At 39.0% G+C, this 26,170-nt stretch overlaps 1 protein-coding gene across 1 annotated transcript in view; it reads left to right on the top strand.

Moving 5' to 3' along the window:
- Positions 1 to 22,819, top strand: part of LOC139685797 (CD82 antigen-like) — a 30,957-nt gene extending 8,138 nt beyond the window's left edge. The window contains exons 4-8 of the mRNA XM_071582915.1: positions 14,829 to 15,002; positions 21,817 to 21,843; positions 22,404 to 22,505; positions 22,583 to 22,666; positions 22,766 to 22,819. Of these exons, the coding sequence (XP_071439016.1) occupies positions 14,829 to 15,002; positions 21,817 to 21,843; positions 22,404 to 22,505; positions 22,583 to 22,666; positions 22,766 to 22,819 (441 nt within the window). The remainder of the gene's footprint in view (positions 1 to 14,828; positions 15,003 to 21,816; positions 21,844 to 22,403; positions 22,506 to 22,582; positions 22,667 to 22,765) is intronic.
- Positions 22,820 to 26,170: the final 3,351 nt, after the last annotated feature.

Genomic DNA, 26,170 nt, shown 5'->3' with positions numbered 1-26,170 from the left:
CGCTTTCTTCTGCTAATGATTTCTTAAATATTATATAAAGATAAGGGGCAATTTCAGATGACAGTTCTTTATACACGCGAGCCGGTATCTCATCAGGTCCCGGAGATTTGTTGGGGTCGATGTTTTTAAGGAGTATCTCTATTCCGCGGGTGGAAAAGTCGATTGCTTGCATTGGCTGCAGAATTGTTTTCGGAAGGTTATCTGGTGTATTCTGGGAGCATTTGTTGAAAACACTGTGGAAGAATGAGTTTAATATGTTGGATTTATCTAAACTATTCGTTCCTTTATCCCCCTTTTCGTTGTTCAATGAGTTTACGGTGGACTTTTTTCCCTGTACTTCCCTGACGTAGGACCAAAACATCTTTGGGTTATCGTTGAAATGCTCACCTAATTTTTTCCTTTTGAATTCCGCTAGCGCCTTTCAGAAGGCCTTGCTGGCAGTGGACCTAGATGCTTTGTAATTCTGTATGGTTTCCTTGATTTATCAGGGGAGGAATCTTAAACCGCGTTTTTCATTCTGGCATGGTACAACCTTTGCCGTCTTAGTGATTTCCGTAGTTGTACCAACGGGGTTCCTTATTCTCTCTTATACATGTACTAGGTATGAATCTCTGTATTGCTGCACGCTTTATGGCAAGAAAATTATTCCAGGTACCCTCGACACTCCTGGTTTTGCTTAATTCGTCAAATCTAAGAAAGGAACAATTTAACTCACATTTGAAGGCATCATATATATATATATGTATATATATATATATATATATATATATATATATATATATATATATATATATATATATATATATATATATATATATACAGGGTTCGTCCGGAAAATAAGTGTACTGAGCTCAGGAAAAAAAATTTATTACACTTTTACATATCTTAAGCTAATATTCCTCAAAATAGGACCCTTGTAAGTCGATTCACTTGTTCCAGCGGCGTTCCCATTCCTGGAACGCTCCCGCGAAGGCATCATCGGGAACCTCTCGAAGACACGTCGTCACGGCCTCTTTGACGGCGTCCAAAGTCCCGTATCGCGTTCCTTTCAAACTCCTCTTTATCTTCGGGAACAGAAAGAAGTCCGGTGGTGCCAAGTCCGGGCTGTAGGGCGGGTGCGGCAGCGTTGCCACGCCTTGCTTGGCCAAGAAGTCCGACACGACAAGCGCGGTGTGAGACGGCGCATTGTCGTGATGCAGCCGCCAGATGTTTTTGATCGCTCGCCAGATGTTTTTAATCTCGTGCACTATTGTTTTTGGCGCATTACACTGCTCTGCTATCATCCGAACACTAAGACGACGATCAGAGTTCAGTACATCGCGAACTTTTCGCACATTTTCGTCGGTGAGTGTCGTTGATGGGCGTCCAGGCCGTGGTTCGTCGTCGACCTCTTCTCTGCCCTCCACGAACATCTTGTGCCACCGAAAGATCATGTTTCTGGACATGGCTGACTCCCCGTAAGCCTGGTTAATCATACCGACAGTTTCGGTAGACGATTTCCCAAGCTTTACCGCAAATTTGATGGAATAACGCTGCTCCAAAAACTTCGGCATCGCGTTCCGTGACGTGGGTCGAGCGTGGAGGTTCGCGTTAACAGAGCACCTCACTACACCACAGCTCAGAGCCGACTTTCTTTTTCAGCGTCGCTTGCCAACATACCCCCCTCCAATCGCAGCCCGTCAGAGCGGTGCTGGGCGCGCCTGGAGCGGCGGGAAAAAATCAGTACACTTATTTTCCGGACGAACCCTGTATATATAATGTATAACACTTAGCACTAGTGGACACAGACAAAAACACAGAAAAACACAAAACAGAGACTCACGTTTTTTCGAATTTTCGGTGGTCGTGACCACCTTTATCAAGGAAGAGAGGGACAGAACAGAATTCGAAAAATAGTGAGTCTCTTTTTTGTGTGTTTCTGTGTTTTTGTCCGTGTCCACTAGTGCTAAGTGTTATACATTATTATTCACGTCCGTGAGACTTTCAAAAAGTGTTATATATATATATATATATATATATATATATATATATATATATATATATATATATATATATATATATATATATATATATTTTTTTTTTTTTAAAGTAATCTACCGGTTAAGGTAGGTTTTTGGACTGACACAACTACCAAACAAATATTTTATTACTCCTAACAAAACACAAAATCAATCATCCTACTCTATATCAGGTCCCTCTTCATCTCTGAGTACTTCCTTCCTCCCTTCATCCCGTCCAACAACCCTATCCTGTTCCTTCCCTTTCCTCTTTTGCCCAACATTCTACCCTCTATCACAGTCTTCAACATCCCACTGCCGGTCAACACCCCCTTCATCCACTTTTCCTGCCTCCATAGGATTGCTCCCAACAAACCCCTCTCTTCGCCCACCATACCAAGTATTTCCTCATTTGTTTTCTTCTCTGTCCATTTCACCTTCTCCATTCTTCTCCACACCCACATTTCAAAAGCCTCCAGTCTACGTCTATCCTCCTGCTTCAATGACCACGTTTCCGCTCCGTACATAGCTACGCTCCATATCAAAGTTTTTACGAGTCTTTTCTTAACATCCTTACTCAAAGTCCCTGTCATCAACTCCCTCCTCCTTGTGAAAGCCTCTTTGCCTAGCGCAATTCTTCTCCTTACGTCCCTACTACTTTGACCGTGTTGGTCCAAAACACTACCGAGATACGTAAACTGTTCTACCTGCTCTAGCTTTTGCCCTCCTATTTTAATGTTAAGCTTGGCCTTTTTCTTTCTAGAAAATCGCATAACCTTTGTTTTATTAATATTGATTCTCATCCCATACCTGTCGCACTGAATTTTCAATTCACTAAGCAATGCTTGCAGCCCCTTGGCGGACTGACAAACTAAAGCTTGGTCATCAGCAAACCTAACTGATTTTACGAATTCCCCGCCCACTTTCATTCCTACCTCGAGTTCTTCCCATGCCTCTTTGATCATTTCTTCTGCGTACAGGTTGAACAGCAACGGTGATAATGGGCAACCCTGCCTTACACCCCTTCCTAACACTGCCCATCCTGACTCCCCGTTTCCCCCCCTCACCTGAGCAGTCTGAGACATGTACAGGTTGCGGATTAGCCTCCTTTCCCTCCAATCTATTCCTATTTTCTGCAATATACTCATTAGTTTTTCCCAATTTACTCTATCAAACGCTTTTTCGAAATCTACGAAACAGGCAAATACCTCCTGGTTGTGTTCTATATTCCTCTCGATTAATAATCTCATTACTGCAATGGCATCACCGGACTACAACCTTGACGTGGTGGAAGGGCTTGTGCGTTCCGATGACCCCTAGAGCTGTACTGGCGGGAGTAATAAAAATTGCTCCTGGTAGGGTCACCCATGCCAGATAGGTCGAAGGTTAGGAGCCAGACGAAAGGTAGTCCACGCAGCGTCTGTTCCTCAGTGAGGCGGCTGCAATGGCGTCTGACCCCAGTGGGGCGGCCAGTAAGTGATGGTGTCACGTTAAAAACACTATTGAGGAAGGCAACGGGAAACCACCTCAATTATCATTCCCAAGAACAATGTGATGGACAATAGAGATATATATATGTATGTATATGTATATATATATGTATATGTATATATATATATATATATATATATATATATATATATATATATTTATATGTATGTACATGTATATATATATGTATATGTATATATATATATATATATATTTATATGTATGTACATGTATATATATATGTATATGTATATATATATATATTTATATGTATGTATATGTATATATATATATGTATATGTATATATATATATATATATATATATATATACCGCTTTCCTGGGACACGTTCAAACCCTATTAACACTTTCTCAGAGAGCTGGTCCAAGGAGAATACGAGATGGAAGTTGGGTTGATGGTCTCACCATATTTCTTAGTCATCATGAATCCTCAGTTCATGAATCCTTGTGGAGCCATCTCTTGGAGTTTTGTGAGTTTCAACCCGCACAGGAATGCTCTGCGCCATGGTTGTACCCAGAAGATGTTCACTCTACTTTTCATTTTTCTTTCTACTGGTAGTGTGAAATTGCATAGCTTTTTGGCAAATGTTAGTTCTGTAAGTACAGAACTATGTTGGCAAAACTTTGAATACTAGGAAATTGTACACCTTGGTTATAGTTTCCGTCTCCTCAGAACGCCCCATTATACTATATGATACATTTTATTAACACAGAAAACGCTTTCTCTCCCGCTCCTGCCCGAACGGGAAATTTTTGTTGGAGGTAAAGGTGTTTTTCCCATATAAGAAAAATATTTCTTCCTTCAGATATCTCCACCCTCCATAGAGCATCAAATGAGACGCCGTATCATAAGCAAATACGGTCGTCAGAGCTAACCAAAGAAATAGTTTGTTGAAACTCCCCAGTACACAGCTGCTCACTTCGGAATACACCTCCAAATACAATGACCGCTGGAAGCCTGCAAACCTTTGACCTTAACTCCGCAGACCCACTTGCCATCAGACCCCCGTAAAAGACGTCTGAAACGTGCCCTCCGCAGAGGCTTATTGACCGGCAGTGGGTAGTTACAGCCGTCCCGTTTACCGTAAATCCAAGGCCAAAGCGGTTAGTCGCGACCTGGGGCCCAAGTCTGTAGCTTGTTTCTCCCGAGAAAGGCACATCCGAACCTCCCAAAAGAGGAGAATCTGCTAACCCAAGTCTGTGACTTGTTTTCTCCTGAGATACGAGAAAGATGGTTCTTTCTGGTAGAAAATGAGTCTCCCAGCGCAAGTCCTTAACTCGCAAAGCAAATTCCAGGAGACTCAGACGGGAGAATTTATCGCGTCGATCCAGAGAGAGAGAGTCCTTCATGTTTTCTCCTGGAAGAAAATGCGTATTTCGACAGTGATACCCACGATATGGACCTGTGAGATTCATTTCCATATTTTAGGAGTAATTAGATTATAAGCAATATATTATGCACGATGCATAAGTAATTATGCGCATTCTGTGGAAAAATTAACATATCTCTCAAATGCAGCGTACGTGTCTCTCAAGTAGAGAGTTTTGGTGCCTCAACCTCTCTTCATTCTGTTAGTTTTTCGCGATTGTAGAATTTCCATTTCATGTAAATAATAATCATAATTTATTTGCCGAGCAGGAAGTAGTTGATGATTATTTCTAATTGTAGAAAACATATAGCGATCGCAATACCTAAGCTGCTAACAAGCAAGATTGCACCATGAATTAGGCACCTTCACTTTAAAAATTGTTTTTTCTTCTAGGTAACCCGAGCTCGAACGCAAACTTCATTTTTAGGAAAATGGATAGCTTTGTGCATGTGTTAAAAATAAACTATTCGTCCGTGTAGAATTGATATAGGTTGTTTTGTTCGAGGTGCTTTTATAGGTATCAACCAAATTCCTTCCAAAAGTGAGATGCAGAAAAGGGCAAACGTTAAAGATTACGCAAGGTAACTTCTTTAACTTTGAAAACATTCTAAACAACTCAGAAAATTTACCATGACTTCTTAAATCTGTTGTAGCAAGTAAATAACAGTATTTTATTGTTCCAGGTAATATTCTTATTGCCTCTTTGTTGTCAAAATTCTCTGTAAAGATCATGATAGGGCTGTATTAAATTATAGTCTCATAACTTGAATTGATACACATGCATCATTGACTATCGTTACTAATCAGACTTTGAGTTTTAAATATCCGTGAGAGTGTATTATAAACACAGACATGTTTGTAGCATTATCATTTCAATTGTTCATAAACTATAGTGTTTTGCATGAATATTGCTCTGATATTAATTGCTCACTTTACTATGGTTAATGTATTTTTCCGTTAAAAAGTATTCATACATGTATTTTTCAAATTGTAATAATATGTTTACATAGAGTAAGCTTAGGAAAATAAGTTTTTTAGTCTCCGAGTGACGTAAAAACAGTAATTTTACAAGAGGTGATTTATGAAGTTTTTTATTTGTAAAACTAAGTTATAGCAGGTTAGCAAACTAGTTAGGCTGGTGTGAGTTTGCACTAGAATGGACGAAAAAAGATACCTTTCTACAGCGTGTATAGATATCTGAAGTCTGCCATCTACCTCTTGGAAATCATTTAGTTACTAGGCATGGCCCGAAACGTTTTATTTTCTCTTTCTAAATCTTCCTGCCAAAAAGAAGAGCTTTTGCTAATAATTGTAATAATATAAGCCAATGGTATGAGGACACGATAATTTAAGGCATTGACCTTTCATTAACTAATAAATTTATGTTCGGGCACTATTATATAGAATGTGGTGCCACTTTTTATGATGAAAAAGTTGCAATTCTCTTATTCCATCGAAAAACGTTTATACACCTCCTACTATATTGACTTAAATTCCACAATCGCAAACGGATGAAACAATTATAGGTATTCGTCAAATGATGAATTTAATGAATGAACTATGAAAATGAAATGAATTTACTAAAAGGCTATCAAACTTGATTTCATTGAAGCATTACATCAGTTCCTCACGATGACAAATGAAATTGAAATATCAGGGAGCAATCTCCCTCGCGTATCCTTAAACGTTGCTGTACTTTCAACGTATCATTTCACAACCAAAGTTAGAATGAACTTAAGTTTTAAAAATAAATATTTCTCGTCTATTCAGGGAATCTCGCCGGGATTTGTGCTGGTTAAACTTCAACTGCACAAAATATCGCAACTGTCTTTCTTGAAAATGAAAAAATAACGAATTACCTCCTTTTCTTCGACGGTAAAATAATGGAAAGCAGTATTATTTTAGAAGGTGAGTTTAGTACTTAAATCTTTACACAGAATTTAAATTTGGGAGGCGCGATTTCTTCGTTCTTGACGACAACAGCTGATTAGATGAGTTTGGTATACTTCCGATGACATGGCTTTTGATCCCTAAGTTTTCCTTTTCTTTTCATGGCTTTCTATGATTACCAACGTTAACTTTTATCGGCACAGCTAGTGCTCTGGTTGTATTCAATTGCTGTATAAAGATTAATTTGAATGCTTAAATACAAAATTACCTATTATCCACTGTCGAAAATAAATATGCTGGTACTAATGTACCAATTGTATTTGTTTAGGAATTCATGTTCCTATTATTGCAAATGTCCTGGCAGATTGTTGTTGTAACATCAGCAACCAATTTATTTATCATAATATTTATCAAATATGAAATATAAGAACTCTCTCATACTGGTCATAATCGTCTGCGCAATATTAAATCCGGTGACGTAACACGCAAAGAGGCAGTAGCGAAAGATTTCATTGGCTCGCGAAGCACTTCACACGAGAACTTCTTCCCTTCCATAAAGTTTAACTTTTGAGTCCTGTCTTAGTATTCTCAATACCCCTACCCGCAGGGGTTTATAATATCCACATTTACACCGAGAACTTTCTTCTATATTCGACGATGTCGGCCTGACTGCCGAAACAGTTGGCGGGAAAGGAGGCACAACCACCTTTTTCTTAAGAAAGAAGAAAACTGAGAACACGAGTGATGGGCAGGAGGGGGGAAGGTGGAAGAGAAGGAGGTGAGAGAGGGAGTTGGGGAGATGAAGGGGATATTGGGTGGTTGGGGTGATTGGCAGGAGTGGGTGTCAATTGGAAGAAAAGGATACATCCTCTAGCGGGAAAGGTTCAAATCCAGGATCGACCGCGCTCTTAGGAGCCAAATGCATGCGTCCTCGAGGGTTTTGAGGTTTAAAGATGTGCTTAACGTGGAAAGGGAGGATATAATTGATTCATTGTAGTGGTCAATAAAGGACTAATTGTAAGGGAAGGCATGTTTGGGAACTAGTAGAAAGGCTGATGCGGGAGAAGGGGTTCAAGAGGCGTGGTGATTTTTTATGCGGATGTTCAGGGGTACAGCGCATTCCCCAACGTAGAAGCAGGGGCAGAGCTCTCAGTTTAGTTGGTAAATCAAATTACGGGACGTGAATGAAAGAATACCGTTGGATGAAAGAGGATTGATCAGTTGAGAAGGGAGGCAAGTGGTGGTGAAGATGGGACATGTTTAACATTTGGGTCGATTGCAATTGCAATTGCGGATTTGTGAATAACTGATGGTTTAGATAAGTGTTTAGTGAATATGTCGAATTGGTGGGTCGTTTAAAAGTGACGGAGGGAAATTTAGGGAGTATGTTTGCCGTTGTTCTGTGGTCGTGTAAGGATGGGGAAAATGTCTTTGAGGATATGTTTGAGGAACTGAATTTCTTGGAAGTACGATGTGCCAATGAAGAGAGTATGCGAGTTAATGTCTGCAGAAGGTTTAGGCGATTGAAAATCTCTGAGGATTTTTTTTAAAGGGACACAGGTATCAGAAATTGAGGAAAGCGTTGCGCAAATCGGTCAGAAATTTACGAGTATCGTATCCAGGCAGTTTGGATTGTTGCAGATTCGGTGACTGCGGAGTAAGAGTGAATACGGACGATAGCGTTTATTATGTGATGGGTGAAAACTGGTCTTGTGGCGGTACTGTTGTTTGTTTGCGTGTTTCATGTGGACAGAGGTGTGGAATTTTCAATGAGTGAGAATATATTAACGTCGAGGAAAGCGATCACTGAGGAAGAGTTAGCGGAGGTGAAGGAGAGAGAAAGGAAAGTGCTGAGGGGGAAATAGTTGTTTAAAGGAATGAATGCTATGTGGCCAGAGACAGAATATAATCTATATATGTATGCATCTAACTCAGAAGAGATGCCGCGGAGGGTAACAGGAAAGGAAATATTTCTCGAGAAGGTCAAGGTGGAAGTATGCTAATAAAAGGCTCAATCTACTTCCTATCGCACAGCATTTGATCTGAAGAAAATGTTGATTGTGGAAGGAGAAAGAACTGTGGGTTATGATAAGGTGGGAGAATTCCAGAAGAAACTCAGTGCTTGGAAAATGTGGAGTGAGGTTTGGTTGTGGCGGATAGATGAGGGCCCTCCGGTCAGTAGTCCAATGCTCTACCCACTGGACTTACAAGCTCCCTGTAAAATATATAGTACATAAAATAGATATACGCCAGAATTAAAATTTTCGCTGACTATCTTCTTCTGCAGAAGAATGCAAAGGATGGAGGAAGCCGAACGGAAGAGCGGGTGAAGAGCGGATAGCGGAAAGGATTTTCTTAGGCAGTTGAAATACACGTATGATGCGGAGAAGAAAAAAGGGTAAGACATTTCTAATGAGCAACATTGAGTGATGGGTGAAGGAGTGCTTCAAAAATATATTCAGGCCTGTTTTAGAACTTAAGTTTACCGGGGAATGGGTGGATGGGTGTGAGGCAATCATTGAAAATTTGTAACAACCATAAAGTGAAATATAATTGAGGAAGGCGTGTTTTTGGACTGGAAATTGGGCTGGCGGTGAAGGTTTGCAGGAAGCGCGGTCGTAGTTGATTCGGATAGTAAACGGTGTGGCACACTGTCTTATGCGAGGCTACACAGAAGCAAATAGACAACATTGTTGGACGTGGAACAGGAGAAAGGGAGGGGTGGTAAATATTTGATGAGCGGGTGGGGTAGGAAAGCAGTGGTAAGGATGGGGCAGATACGGCGTCTGGCCCGTTTGCATTAGGATGTGTATTTTATCGACGGGATATTTATAGTGTGAGTTTGGAGATTAGAGCAAATCGAAATTGTTTGTGGGATGTCTAAAAATAGCGGACGGACATATAGGGAAAAGGTTGGCTCAGGTCTCATGGCTTTTTAGAATAGAAATAAAGGGTGTAGCGGTGAAGGTTTCTTGTCGTCAATAATGGATTTTTGATAATACGAGTATATCCAGGGAAAATATGCGGTCCAGAAGAAAAGAGAGAAAAGGAAGGTATAGTGTCCATGGTGGAGGGCGGAGCAGAAACTATATTGTAGCACAAATAATACATTGCTGGAAGTGCAACAGGAGGAGGGGAGAGATGGTAGAGAGTTAATAAGTGGATCGGGGAGGGAATGAGTGGTGAGGATGGTGCAACTGCATGAAGTGCATTTTGGTGGTGGGGGAATTTAAAAAGAGACTTGATGGATTTGAGCAGTTTGGGAAATTTGGTGGGATATCTATATATAATGGACGGATATATAGGGAAAATGTCATTCATGGTTTTCGTGGATGGGAAAAAGGTCATATAAGATTTAAAAGAATGTATCCCTAGGAAATAGGTGGTGAAGATTGGAAGAGGGAGGGTGGTGGAGGAGTATTTTGGCGTGTGGGAGTGTTTGAGAATTGATTTATGGGAGAGGGGTGCCGGGTATCCAGATTGGAGAAGGGATCGGCGGAGGCTATTGAGAAATGAATTGAAAAAATTGGTATTATTACAGATCTGGAGGCGGAGGATAGGAAGGGAGCATGGGAGTGAACGGTTGGTGTAGAAGAGATGGCAGCTTCTGCAATGAGCGTATTCCAGTTTGTTGGTAGGTTTGATGTGGACAGAAGCGTGAAATATATTATTATTATTGAAGATGATGCCCGCATCAAGGAAGGCTAATGTTTCGGAGGACACGGTGTAGGCCAAGAAGAGGCAATTCACTATGAATAAATAAAACTTGAATTTCCACAGGGAGGACAGATATTCAACCGGTTTTGTTAAACTGTAGCATCATCAGGTCCGTGGGTAGGATGGTCAAAAAACGCACTTTCGCCGAAGAGAACTTATTTAAATATAGAAAAAAAACAAAAATGCGTGCATTTAAAAAAATACCAAAGTGATGGCATTTTACTCTAATTCTGCTGATGGGCATGATCCCAAATAGCGAACCGACCCCGAAGGAAAAGATCATATCCGCTACTTGCGAAGCACCTCTGAAGTACAGAATGGTGAACTTTTTCTCTGCTGTCTGAAGGTGCAGTGCCAGCCTGGTGGGCCAGATGCCGGAACGTGAATGCGCTCCGCTGTGTGCAACATGAACTGTTTGCGCTTTTCGGGCTTCGGGCAGATTGTGAATCGTGTGGATGGAGTCTAATGTAGAAGCTGCAATGGGCCGATTTTAAATACGCGTGATTCAAAATTTTAAATTGAGCGAATTGCTATCCATGGTGGACGTTCCACGGAGTAGGATATATCATATTCTTTTTTCCATCAAAATATTTTTGATGTTGTCCATCAGAATGCCATGAATCTCTCTGAATGGAAAGAAAGCAAAATGTTCCTGAAGATGCAAATGACGAAACGCAGGCCTGATAACTTGACGAAGCTGGACAAGAGATGTGCCAGCGCATCAGGGTGTGCGAACTCAAAGCAGTGCAAAGGCGAAGGACTACCTTCGGACTACCTTGGTCGCCAGCCAACAGTGGTCTGCCAATGACGAGCAAACGTCATACTCGTCCTTGCCACCCCAACGTGAATGCGGGGTGGCACTTTCTAGTTTGTTTAATAGGTTAACCCTAAGGAATATCCTGGAAATCAGGAATATCAAATAGTATCAAAAAAGGAACATCCGAAGTAATGAGTAGTGAAAATGCCCTCAAAGTAATTAATGACGCTGTGCCATGCGAAGTTCAGTAATGACGTGGAGGATAAATGACAAAAAGGTTGCTTTTAAAGCAATAGTCTATCCGCCTTGTACTAGAACGCCCGGGCTAAGCTAATCAACGACAACTCCCAATGGGGTTTAATTGCCTGCTACTCCTGTTTTCACGCTTTGATCAAATTTTTGTGTTTGACTTCGTTGTTACACGTTTTTTGACACATTGTATGGGTGTCAGATTGGTCGCGCTGGAACCCCCTTGACGATCCCCAAGTTCATCTTATCAGGGACCTCCGAGGATAATCTACCCCACCACACCAAGATAACCGAGGTCAACCAAATGCCTCATATCAAATCAAAGTCAATTTCCATCAATGGAAATATAATTGAATAAATTATAAATATGCCGAATATGCCCTCCTACCCAAGTAGCACGCCCTTAACCCCTCTATTTTCCAAAGGTGAAACATTCATCTATTCTTCAAAGGTGATCCATATATCTTTGATTGCTTGTTTTGACGATTAACAACTATATTCTGAAAGTGAATATTGTCCGTATTTAAAAGCAGGTTTCTTATGTCAAGCTTTAACTGTGAATGTTGACAAAAAATATCATGTCTACAGTAACCGAATAAATTATTTAAACGAGTTTGTGAAAAGAGTTGACCAATCTATCAAATGAAGCCGGAAGACCGGTAATCGCGCCATCCAGCTCCATCGACCGCCTCTGGGCCTCCGAGTGCCAGCTCACGACAAGATAACAGAGAGGAGCATGGTCTGGTGCACCAGTTGACCTGGGCCGGGTACCGCGGGAAGGCCAACCTCCCAAGCGAGCTATTCTAATTTAGCAAAATACGTGCCAGGTACGGGCGGAAACGGTCGTATCGTTCCAAACATTTGTTCAAGGACGTTTTTAACTCGATTGACAGTCAACTACGGGGTATCGTACGCTCTCTCTCCGGCGAGAGCACTTTTTCGCATCGCCCTTGTACCTCGGCGACGCGGCAGCGAAAGACCTAACTGTCCAATGAGCCCATTGTGGAATGGTGTCATTTAGATTCGAAAAGAATCGTGAATTCATTTTACATGTTTTGAGCAAAGTCGCTGTTTTTGTTGCTGGAAAGGGTGAGGGAAGAATATCTAAGAATGGCATTAGGGATTGATTGTACGTGAGGGAGGTAAGTATTGCAAATGGAGGGATGCGCTCTGCTCGCCGGCGTAAAAGGGGTTGGTGGATTAAGGGTAGAGCGATTAGTGCTTGATATCTTTTAATGAGGGAGCCTGGTATCCATGACCGAGGGGAGAGGCAGGGAGAGTGAGGAAAAAGAAATTTGCTCTGCGAATCGGGATTGTTACATTTGCGGCGGCGAAGGGTAGAGTCATTTACAACGATGCGCATAGCGACATAATTCCCTATTCTGGCGAAAATAATTCCACAGAGGTGCGCAGAGAATAGCTACAGTTGAAGTGATGATATTTTTGTTTTTGTAGGTCTAATATGAACAAATTTGTTGAATTCGTGGATATTTAGGGAAATATGAAAAACCAAAAAAGTAATGTTAGAGTAGGAAATTATGTCGGTGAAGGTGATGGCTGTCAGTGAATGGCTAATGAAAAGGAGAGATTTAAATGTAGTTTAACACTAACCACTCATAATGCTATTTTGGCTGATTTTTTCTATTCAAAGCATTCTATTGTTTTAGGTACATGAAAATCAGTATTTCTTTCCCGACTTGTTTATTTTTGACTTCCTTAGCGTCATTTAAGGCACAATACCCCCACGCACGAAATTTGTGGAATACATGCACACGTGCTACATAGAGTTTTTGGCTATAAATACTGCTTAGCCATTTTGGCTAATCCACTGTTTTACAAGAAAAGACATTACATTTTATGGACGAAATGTGCTCCGTAGTTATCTTACCCTTATGAAGATCCTTAAATTTTAAGTTTAAATGGTTGCCTTTGCACCAGTCTATTTGCGCCAGCTGAATTCGTTGTAAAATACTTTAAATACTCTGAGTACCTCAAGGGACTCCCTATGCCTCCGAGCTCGTATAAGTGTTTCGCAACTTAAATAATCTTTTCCTAGGTTTCTGTTTTAAACCATACCCATGGGAAATTATATTCTCTCGGTGTTTTTCACCATTTGCGAAGTTTTTCTTGGTTTCATAGAAAATGATCTTGAAGAAACCATCACTTACCTGACGTTGCCGTACAAAACGATTGTTTTCAGTGTAGATTAGTAGCCATTAGAATAGCGCAAGTTTTTTTAATGCATGGTCACCGTAAATATTAATAATGAAACTTTGTTTAAAAATTGTAAGCACACAATAAAAACAAATGAGTTTATATCAATCTACATATAACAAATATTCTCAGGGAAAACCATTGCATGAACAATTAGTTGACCACGGACCCATTCCGAGGGAAGATATACAAATTCAGCAAATCAGCAAGTTGAAACCTATTGCTTATTAAAGCAATAAAATGGAAGAACACAATTTTATTTGTCTTGAAATAGCTATGATTTAAATTAATGTCCTTGATCTGAACATTGAAACCCATTTATTTATAAGTTTAACAATTTGTAAATCATGCTAAGACTGATATTTTAATTCGAATGCGAAAATGTCAATGTTGAAATGCTTTCAATTTGAATCATACAAAGTCCGTAAATTTAACAGCATTTCTTCATAAATTGTATTTTCCGATTATAAAAACATACTGCCAATAATCATTCACATTTTTACAGTGGAAATAGATGACGACATATAAGATTTAGGAACCAATTTTCCTCCTGTTTACACTTGAAGGAATTGCGGTTTTTGTTAAAATATTATTTCAACCAGATTCAGTAAAATTGCGGGATATGCCGCGACAGTAATCCTTAACGGAGTCATACGCTAATGCTCATTACCGAGAATCGTACCCTGATCCCTCAATATCCGGCCGAGTGCTTAAGCAGTTAAACTGCTGCTGAGACGTCCTCTTACTCTCCGAAATGTTGGGGGCTTTAAAGGGACAAGACAGAATGACGATATACCGTTTATTGTACCTATTTAGTATTATATATAAAGGTTCGAATCCCGGCCAGGTTGAATGATTTTTACACTTTGAAATTGTTGAATTTTATTTCAATCGTTGGAGCAGTCATAGTACTACGAATACGAGTGCATACATTCCTCCTATCATTGAATCCCTCGAAGTGTTTATTTTATCATCTAGATGAAAACGTGATATGCACACATTGGACTTCCCTCTTCGTTACTATTCACCTAGTTTTGTTGCCTTTGACTTACATATTTTTCCCAATCAATGAATACCATTACAATCATAGGAATTTAAGTTTCATGAGAGCTTTTCTTTCCAGTACTTTGTCAGCTTGTTCGCGATTCTCTGTGCAGAGTTGGGGATGGTGGTCATTGCCATCGTCAATCGAGAGTTGATTCTGGATGGAATGGAAGATCGAATGGAGAATTCCATGAAGCTTTTTTACGCCCAAGACACAACATATACGAATTCTCTGGACTATACACAATACTCTGTAAGTAAATTTTAAAATTCGATTCCTGATTTTTACTAATATTTTAAGTTAGTGTTTCTACCATTTGTCAATCAAAAATACATTAAGGTGTGTTCACTTAAACTCAGAATATCTAAAAGCAGTATTGGACTCAATTGCAATTTTTGGGCGAGTGAAATAAAGTCTAGAACAAATATAGGTTGTTGTACCATGAATCCTTGCCTCTAAAATGCTTTTTTGGTCTTTAAAATACGTAAATTTATTTCAAGCTAAGACTCATGGCTATGCCATTTATTTGCCTCTTGGATCCAGCGTTACACACGCCTTGGAGTGAAAAGGCGGGTGGGCGGGCGGGGTGAATATTTAATATTCTAAGAATAATAATATATGACGGTAAATGGTTAGTCAAAGCAACTTAGTTTGAATGCAATTTACTGGAGCAACTTAGTTGTAAAAGAATAACTGAGACTCATTCCCTAGTGTGACGTCCAAACTCACCATCAATTGTTAGGAAATTGACAATAATAGATTAGTAAAACTGCTTGAAGCTAAAGTTATGAATTGGTGCATAACCTCGACTTAAAGGGATGAGGTGACGACACCGGGTCACAGGGCAGTCACGAAACGGTAATTCCATCCAACCATGGTAGCCATAAGGGTGCATACTGAGCTTTGTGTATGTCGCGACCCCGTACTGTGGATTCTGGTCAAAAGGCCCTGCTCGTTGACTGCTCTAAGGGGATCATCAGCCCAAGCAGGCCGCTACCAAGGGTAAGGTCAGATGTCAGAATAAAAAATTCGTCGATATTTATATGAAAGCCAAGACTGCACGATCAGTAGGCACCGAGGTGTAAGAACTAAAATTCATCTTCATGTCAACATTATAGTACTTACATGGTCCAAGTACTGTAGCCCATTGATTTTGAAAAGTATCGTTGATTCATGCTTCTAACTCCTCTCATTTAAGCCAATACTCACCAGTGAAGTGAATCCCTCGAGCATCACATAAGGTAACACATATTGCCATCAGAATTTACATCCTAAGATTGATTAATACATACATCTATAACAATAATCACTTACTATTTCAACGAGTTAAAATAAAGGCCTCTATCTTCATAGGCATTCTGAAAATTTTGATTGTTTCGGGGATCCTGAAATAGATGAATTACAGAGAAAATCTCTTATAACTGATTACTGATAATGACTCGAGATATGCCGCCACCAGAATTGGATTCCTCTTTCTTCCCTTCCCTTTCCCTCCTTACGCTGTGAGAGGTGGCAGGTTGAAGTCTGGAGGGGGTGGCGTGAAATTCAACAAATTTTCCCCGTATGTCATTACTTTTACCTTTTTCCTGCACTACTGCTTTGAACGTCGCTTTTTCTTAGCACGTAACTATTGGAGATTGGGAAAATGGCTGAATTAACAAAATAAAGTTAAGATTTTTGTAAACGATGAAAATCGATGGAGGAGAGGAGGCCTGACAGACACCGCCCATATCCCACGTCACATTCCTGAACTCGTTATGCTTGGACGAGAATGGCAATGTGCCGCTATTCTTTGGAACTTCTGTGTTTTGGCCAGAGTAACATGAGGCGGCGTTCGCGGTGACCAGTCAGCCGTTGAGAATTTTGCGACGGACCCTCGCGAGGGTAAAATCCTTGGCGGAATAGCAACCCTTACTTTCGACTTCAGCCGTAACCGTCAATAAATGAACAATAAGGGTCAGTTCCCATTGAGTTTTAAGAACATAACGTGCACTTAAGTAAATGTATATCAGTTTTCAAATATATCTCTTACTAAGGCATATGTCTACAAAGTTTAACCAATCAGAAAGCCTCTATCTTTTCTTAAGTTGCCAAATGAGGACATTCCATCTACTTTCCTTTTTCTGAAGCATATATAAATTTATATTATATAAATATAATGTACACGTAAATGGAATCAGATGGTTGACGATATACTCCCAAATGTCGAACTAAACACTAATTAAAGTAATAACGCTCGCCACTCACCATCAAATCTTAAGATCCCACGCTGTGTCTACTTCGCTGTTTTGGATTTATAAACAGCTATGCCGTTTGTGACATAAGATTTGAGTGCATATTTCCAATCAATAAAAAATGACACCATGCTGAATATCTAGTTTTGCCTCCTCTATCTTACGTTCTACTATTTCGATGTTTGACTCAGGTTTCGTACGTCTTCATTCTTCTTACGTTTGTAATTTCTTAGTTGACTGGCCGCCTAAAGTACGATATTTCTCAAATCTCACGAAATGAGATTTGAGAAATATCGTACTTTACTCTCTTATCCGCAAATCTCCATTCCTAATCAATAATCTTCCAGTGACATTCTTTATTTTTATGGATAATTGTCGTGCACTAATACGGAGAGCCCTTACTACTGAGTACTTACCATGAGTGCAACTAGTCTTCTCGAATCTCCATTAGTTGCCCTTGTGCTGGTTGGTTCGCGTAAAAGTTCAAAGAAGACTCCCATCCCTCCAGTTAATACCAATGTCCAGCCACGGCATAATTAACCTTGTGCCACCTACTTGATTAAACACTTTCTCAAATTCCACGGAGGTCCGTAGACTTCTTGGCAAGACTTAATAGGATCAATGAGAGAAATGGACATTAATCACAAGAATACCAAAGTCATCATATCTCAAAAAATGGGAAGCCTAAATTAAGCGGTAAGATGGAAGGGTATAAACTAGAGCAGGAGGAATATTTCACGTATTACGGCAGTACTTTGGTCGAAAATGGGCGAAGAAGTAAGGACATTATGAGAAGGATTGTGGTGGCGAAATAAAATGTATGGAGAATGAAGGAAATAAATTGAACAGATAAGAAGACTGACAATGAATCTTTTAACATGGCTGGAGAAGAAAGGAATTTGATGGGCAAATATTGAAAAAGATAGAACAACTGGATGGTATATATGGAGAGGTATGTGGATGTCGAAGGTTTTGGGAAACTGATGAGCTTTCGTTATATAGGAAGGAATAGCTTTTTGAACGACTGGATGGAAGGCAGAGAGTATAGACAATTGCGGAAGTAAATAAAAGGGGAAACAATAGGAAGTTATTCCAATACGTAAAAATCGTTCGGAATTGTACAAAACTATGTTGAATATGTAGTACCTATGATGATTACTGACATGGCGTCGCATGTTCCCCTACCCTTCCTAACTCCAAGCTGATCTCCAGTACGCCCTTCCTGTTGTGCAATCGTATAGTGATGATTTATAGATTTTTCAAAATGGCTAATTATATTAATTTAACGAATTCTTCTGCTTCCGTCGATAGGAAACGACTATCGAGGAAGCTGCGTTCAGCTTTAGCCGGTCCTACACTTCAACCTGCCAGTAGCCATGCATCAAACCAGGATTTAGAGATAAATCCGGGCAGTTTATTATACAGGGAGAAATTCTAAAATATTCTAATAATAAAGTATTTGTATTATATTCTGTCAGAATCAATTTAATAAAATATGACTGAAAACTCCGTACATAGTGCTCCGTCCTATTTTAAATTGCATTACACTAGCCTTCATCAGGTTTTCATTCATTTCTAACATGATCAATAAACTTTCTTTTCTATTAAATTTGAGGAATACACACAATCTTATGGAATCGATAGTTTTCACTGTTTTTTTAGATGAGATCTTTTTGAAAGGAATCTTATTTCTCTACGACATGATATTAAAAATATGCGGAGGAACTAATTATTTTTCATAATGATTACTAATTTCCAGAGAAAAACTACTCCATCATCCGTCATTATTATTATGAATAATTGGTCTATTAAGGAATCGTCTCTATGAGCAAAATCTAAAAAAACTCTCGGTCGGGGAATATACTAACTATCGGTTCTTCTGACATCGAGAGATTTCTTTCTCCGCCCACAAAATTCTACTCCACTTTCAGTTGGAATGTTGCGGCGTTCACGGAGGCATGGACTTCGCCAACTCGAAGTGGAAGAACGGGACGAGCAGCAAGAAGACGGTACCGCTCACATGTTGCGTCTTGGCCAACGGAGACAGTAGTACGGTAAGAATGGAAATTGCTGATTTCGATTTCTCAGCTCCACACGTACGCTAAGTGCTCATGAAAAATGAAAATATACAAAGAGTTAACACAATTTGTGACTCACACGTGCAACACAGTAGTGAATTCTCCGAAGATCAATTGTAAATTTATACAAATTCAATTAAATTTGACCAACTTTGGGAGAACTTTTTTCTTTGGTAGCACACACTTATCTATATCTAAATATAGAAGTAAAAATGTTCAACTGATTTGGTGAGTTCTGAAGGGAGGGAAGGAGTGGTGAAGATGGGAGAGGTTTTGCGTGCGGGTCGATTGAAAGGTGACGGTGTGGATTCTTGAGTAGCGGAGGATCTAGGTAGGGATATTAATGTTTCGGAATCAGATAGATTGGTTTAAGAATAAAATTCGGGCAACAAATTAGGCATGGTTTTATGGGACATCAGGATGGAAAAAAGGTCTTTTAGAATTTACATACTTTTTAGAATATGCTGAAATCCTGGGAAGTATATGGCGCAGATAGAGTTGTTATTTTAGGAAGATTTGGGTCTGAGGAAATTTCTGAAGATTTTTCAAGGGGATCTTTTTGGTATTCGCGGGTAAGTAGGGAATTAAGTAAATTAGAAAGAAATCCGTCAAAGAAGCTATTGCCAATTTGGTGACCGCGGATGGGGAGAAAGTACAGAAGAGAGCGTTTACTAGTAGAATGAGATGGATATCAACTGGTATATTGGAGGTATTGTTGCTTGATGGCGGATTTTATGTAGACAGATGACCGGAAATTATGAACAAGGGATATGTTGTTATTGAGGAATGGAAGTCCTGAGGACGACGAAGTGGAGGTGAAAGAAGCAGAGGAGGAAGAATTGAGGGAGAAATAAATTTACTAATGGAGTCCATGCTGTGTGCCTAGAAAAGGAATTACTTCTAAGTGTGTATGTATTTCACCCAAAATATGGGTTGCAGATACTTTCCCATTACCAGGAGGCTAAGGGCTCGGGTTAGGGAAGTTGGGATTTCGGGATCTGACATTGCTAAAATAAAGTGAGAGATCTGGAGCTAAGATTTCAACTTATCCTTGGATTCTACAAGGAATTAAGTAATCGTTAGGTTGAAGGTGGAAATTACCTGTTTATCTCTTTCCAGAATGCTTGCCACCTAAGTTGGCGGCAAAAGCTGAAGAAATCAGCCATCACTTTAACGTGGCCGACCTTTGGGATGGGGGAAAAAGGACTGAGCTATCAGACTGCCTAAACTGATGAAGGACATTGGATATAGTATCATCCGATATGGCTAAGACATACATTTGAACAGGACCGGAGGTATTCTAGGCGGGCCGACGAGATCAAAAAGTGTACTGTGCTCAGGTTTTTCAAAATGAAATGGTGGGGATGGAAGATCGCGGGAGAATCTCAATTGGAGGTGAGAGGCCTGTACTAACGTGCGATCTATATGAATTGAATGATTTTTTGAGTAATCATTACCGACGGAATTCTGTTTTGCGAAGTTTCTAGGATTGCTGTGAATTCAGCGTAGCTTTCAGATGACGAAAGCTATAATTGTTGTCAGAGAGGGTCAGTTTGGATATGAACATCGCGAACAGGCAGTTGCTGGGAGTGTAGTAGCTGTCTGCGTAATTTTGGTAGAAAGACATCTTAACCGGTGGAAATGCGTTTGGAGTTCAGCAGTAATTGAGAAAAAGCCTTTCTTCAAACAAAAGCTCCTTCACCTTACTGCATGCCCATTCCGCCTTGCTTCTTGAATATTTCATATCCTTGCAATACTCTTTCCAACACGTTTACTTCGTCGAATTAGCTGTGCATCTCAGTTTATTGCTTCGCACTTTGAAATTCCTTCTCCCTAATCCTGTGTTCATATTCCTCTATGCCCTCCCTTCAGCCACCTTCCTAATCATACCTGCCGTAGTTCATGGTGTCTTAACCCTTTTTCTATTCACTAGTTCAATTATATTGTTCACTGCTTTCTTCATTCCTTGTTTGCTATATTCCCATCTTTCTTCTATTGTGGCCATTCCTTGATCCTCACCCAATATTTTACTACTAGACTAGCAATGGCTTGATGGGTTTCAAGATATTTTAAGTTTGCAAGCTACGAGGTTTGTATAAAAAGTATCGGTAACAATTTTTTTCTGGCGCGTGCGTGAAGTTCGGAATTCAGACCGTCGGTTAAGTTTGCGCAAGATCGCAGATCATATTTGCATTGGCAAGATGACAGCGCACACCATTATCACTGAAAATTGGGTAATGCAAAAAATCTGCGCGTAACTTCTCCCGAAGTACTTGACCGACAACCAAAAGCAGTCAAGTGTCTGCTTGCGAAGACCTTCCGCAACGTGTTGAAGACCCCGACATTTTGGACAGTCCCGACTTGGCACCAGCAGACAATTTCCAAGTCTCAAAAGTGGAATCCTACCAGAAAGAACACCACCATGGGACCGAATACCTAAGTGCCGTCAAATAAGCTTCCACGCGTACCCTAAAGGACCTTCCGAAATCTGCCCACCAGGGAGCCTTCGAGTCATGGAAAAACCACTGGCAAGTGTGTCGACGCTCAAGGTATGCACTCGTACTCTGAGGAATTTCGAGGCATTTTAGCAATATCTGAAATAAATCTATTTTTCCGAAACTTTTAATACAAACCATATATGAGAGAAAGGCATTGGGAGCAAGAGAGGTATTCTAGGAATAGGAAGGAGGTGCGATCACTGCTTTTATATGAATTTTAAATCTTTCTTTATAAATTATAATTTATATCTTCCAGGAAGCAGGTGGTGCAAAGGTTAAGCCTGTAGGTGTCGCACTTTTAGAGTGTGGAGTTTAGCTGGTGGAAGACTTTTTTTTTGTAGAAAAGTTTGCCGGGATTGAGGCATATTTAGGGACTGGGAGACAGGCTGACAGGGAAGATGGTTTGCAGGAAACAGGATTATTGATACCGAACGTGAAAGGTTTGGTGAATTGGCCTATGGAAAAAGCAACAATATTCACTCTGCTTTAATATTTTGGGTACCATATTTCCTCACCTGTGAATCCAACCATCTTTGAACGATTTAATGAGTGTTAGGAAGCCTGTGTCACCAGATTCAAACCCAGTCAAGGCAAATGATTTTTACACCCTGAAATTGTTGCATTGAGATCCATATTAGCGGATGACTCCATTAAAAGTTATTGTTGCAGCATCTCCCACAATTTCTCGAACTATGTACTTAAGTTTGACACCATTTTTAACCACCACTCACAAATTGTTGAGTGTGACAGACTAAAAGGCTTAATAAAGATTCACCCACCTTGATACCAATAGTAAAAGCTACTATTTTTTTGCAAATAATTTTATGCATACCTTAATTACAGAATGATACACCTTGGTTAAATCCAATCCCTCTCAATGAGCAATCTTGCCAAGCTGTGAATAGCCTTCAAAAAAACATATCTGATGAGGCACGTCACATTGAGGTAAGACAAGATTTCTCCTATGGACTTTTTTCCTTCATAATAAACGGTATGGTATTCATAATTTTTCCTGTTCTTAGGGATGCTTTGAAAAACTGCAGAATTGGTTCAAAAGGAGCACAACTCTCATCATTTGTGTTGGAATGGGCTTAGCAACTTTATCGGTATGTACCAACTTAAATTACCTTTCTAATATACTAAGGCTAGCATACTTAAATGCCATAAAGCATATGTATACTAATTTTTGACGTTTTATCTTTTAGATATTAGGAATGATGGCATCAATTTGTCTCTGTCGACACATTGAAGATCCATAGTCTCATCACCATAGGATTCATATTTCTTGCCAATGGAAATTGTCATATGTATATCTATCAGTGTCATCAACATCAAAAACTCTTACCGTGATGCTGGATATCTATCTTCAGGACTAAATTAGGCTCGTGCTGAGTTTAATGGTTTATCATTCGCTGAATGTAATTATAATTTAGTAGCATTAAGCCATCAAAAACATGAGAACATATCAGGAGGATTAGAAATATGGGATCATTAAAAATTTGAACCTAAAATAAGTATATATTGTCTTTATTAATTATTTCAGAACAGAATAGGTATTTAAAATAATGCCTTAAACTAAAACTTTCATAAAATATGTTGGTAGGTACAGAGTGGTGTCAACCACATATATGATGTTTTTTTGTAAATTTAAATGTACCTGTAATATGTATTGTGTAAAAAGACGTTTCTGAATGTACATCTTTAGGAGGGAGGGTTATTAACCGAAGCAAGCAGTCTAAGACCCATTCCTCTCCTTTTGGTACATGCCAAGGAAGGAGCAGGTATTAATTCCCCATTAGAGGATGGTGGTAATTCACTCTGCTGCATCAGCCAACCCATCCAAGTTTCTAATTTTTTTACCTATTACCCCCTCCTGCTGGTCATCATCCAGCTGCTGTTTATTCCCCCTTCCACAATAATATACATTAAGAGAGTTTGAATTCATCATTTTTCTTTCAATGTGGTTTGATTTTCACTGAACTACTGCGTAATTTCATCTAATTTATGAATTAAACCTCATAGATATTTAAATAGCTCACGACACATTAATCATTCCAACAGTAATCCCTTGATGGTTATTCAAAAATATGTGGTTTCAAAGCACCAAGCCCATACTGATAATCACTTCATATTGGTGAGTGATTTGGTGATTTCCAATGTAGTAAAATTTTTTTAACAATTTTACGGGCTATAGCCCATATTATCCTAATTAAACTACATTTTTTCTTACGACTACTAATTTTTATTCACTAACAAGGGAGAAAAGACAGAATTGAAGGAGGAAAAATATGGCTGGAGAATTAAAAGAAATACAGGACATAGTTTATTCGATTCCATTATTTTTACATGATCCTTATAGGATTGATTAATGTATTTTTATCAATGTTGAAAGGAAGGAATGTAGACAGGTATATTTTCTTGTTCCCCTGTTTATCTAACTAGTTATGTTTTTATAGCAATTTGGAAAAAATAAATGATTTCACATTTTTTTATCTTCATTATTGCATTCATACATAGATGTGAAGAACCATGATAATAAGTAATATGGCTTTGAATGACAACTGCCAAGCATCACTGCTTAACAAGGAAATTGGATAACTAAAATTACAATAAAAATAATATTGCCTGATAGCTTTGTCACCAGGGAACAATTGATTAATCCTAAGGTATTTCTTGTGACATTATCATAAACAATTGCGAGGGGTAAAACCTGATTAATTTATATTTTCTTAATGCTTAAGTATGAATGGAATATTTTTCAAAGGTTTGTTTGAAATTGGTGTAAGATGTGATGAGATGATTCACAATCACATATGTTGAAGACCTAGTCTCTTAAATTGTAACTAAATTTTTGTATGAAAGTATATGAGTTGCGATTGTGGATTGCTGATGGTATGTGGTTCATACTATAACTCCTATGAAAATCCAAGGGATGGCACTTGTATTACTGGAAAAGGATTTCTCATCTCTCACTAGACTGCTGTTTAAGTTTTAATGATATCCCATCATGTGGTTTCATTTTCATAGTCGAATGAAGCAACAAACTTTTCTTTATTAAGAATAATGGAAAAAATGATTTTTTAGTGGTAATTAAACACTTCTTTTTAAAAGGTTCAACACCAAAAGAGGTAAAAGCATAGTTGGATGAAGTTCATGGCACATTTGCTCGTGTTTGTCACTGTTTACAATTTTGTTAATGAGTTTAAATGTGCCATACATACAAAGATAGTGAACATCATTCAGGGCAACCTGTGGAAATTACTTCCTCTATAATGACTGACAAAATCCTTATGGTTTTGAGGGATTAATGAATCAAAGTAGGAAAAATAGTTTAGGTAACGGGCATATTGCAAGGTAGAGAGTTACAATTTTGCACGAAAAGTGAAAAAAATCTTGGCAAGGTGAGTGCTGCTCTTCCTCTCAGTTGACAACAATGTAATCATGTGCTCGATTAGGAGGCAAGTTTGGTGCTTTCCTTAAATAGGGGAGCCACCAAACTAGGCTCGATTAGGAGCCTAGTTTGGTGACTCAAGTGACCTCCAAACTTGAAAAACTGGATTGGTAGAAAACAATTTCCTTCGAATGATGAGGTCGTCCCTCCTTGTTTGAAAGGAAAACTAACGCAAATTCCAAATTTGAAGACCTTCGAAATCCTTTTTGGTCATTTAAAAAAGATGGAGAAATGCTGAGAAAACTTCATCAAGCTACAGCAGATTCTGTTGAAAAATAACAAAAAATAAATTTTTTCCCCAAGGACTTTTTGAAAAACCAAAATAAGGCAAAAAATGGAGGAAGATTTCCCATGAAAACTGCGAGAAAATTTTAATGAGTTTGACCAAAGTGAAAGAATAATGGGAAATAAAATGCACCCTGGTTTCAAAAGGGAACATGAGAAAAAGTTTTAACAGTCTGCACGAAAACACAAAACTCCACCATCTTAAGTTATAGTTCCCAGATGTTTGGTTACTATAAAATTTTAGTTAGTTTGATATCTTGCTTGCACCACTTTAACCATTGCAGAGGTGAGCAAAACGATATCCATGTCAGGTGATAGCAATAATAACAATCCCAACTAAAGCATTCAAAAGCTGAGTAATATATTAGATACATAATGAAATATAATGAACTAAATATTATGCATCAAAATAGGTAGTACTAAACACATGGAGCTAAATAGCATTAGTACTGAATGCTGACCTATGGAGTTATATCATTCATCTATCAGACACTGGTGATTATTTTAACTGTAATTTTGCATAAAAAAGGTCCATCTTATAAGCCCTGCAAAGTTCTATGGTTTCATAAGATTCAATTAGGATTTTGGATCATTTTTGTACCAAAAACTTAGTTACTATGGCATTATTTGATTTTCCTTTTGCAGAATTGCCCAAAACCAAAACATCTCATTTGGATACTATTTGAATATGCGAGTAGAAGTAACACTAGCCAGGTGCACATTTCTTTCAGAAATACTTAACTGGTTTTGAAGATAATGTGTGCCCAACTGCTTTCATGAGTTCCTCATCAAGCCCTTACGACGAAAATTCACTAATTAGGATATTTCAAATAGAATTACAGCTGTCTGTGCTGGGGTGGATAAAATACCCCCA

Source organism: Hetaerina americana, unplaced genomic scaffold (assembly GCF_022747635.1).
Source record: "Hetaerina americana unplaced genomic scaffold, ioHetAmer1.1.p SCAF_12, whole genome shotgun sequence".
In the NCBI taxonomy this organism is placed as follows: Eukaryota; Metazoa; Arthropoda; class Insecta; order Odonata; family Calopterygidae; genus Hetaerina; species Hetaerina americana.
Note: the sequence above shows the minus strand (reverse complement) of the source record. Positions and strands in the feature narration are given on the sequence as shown.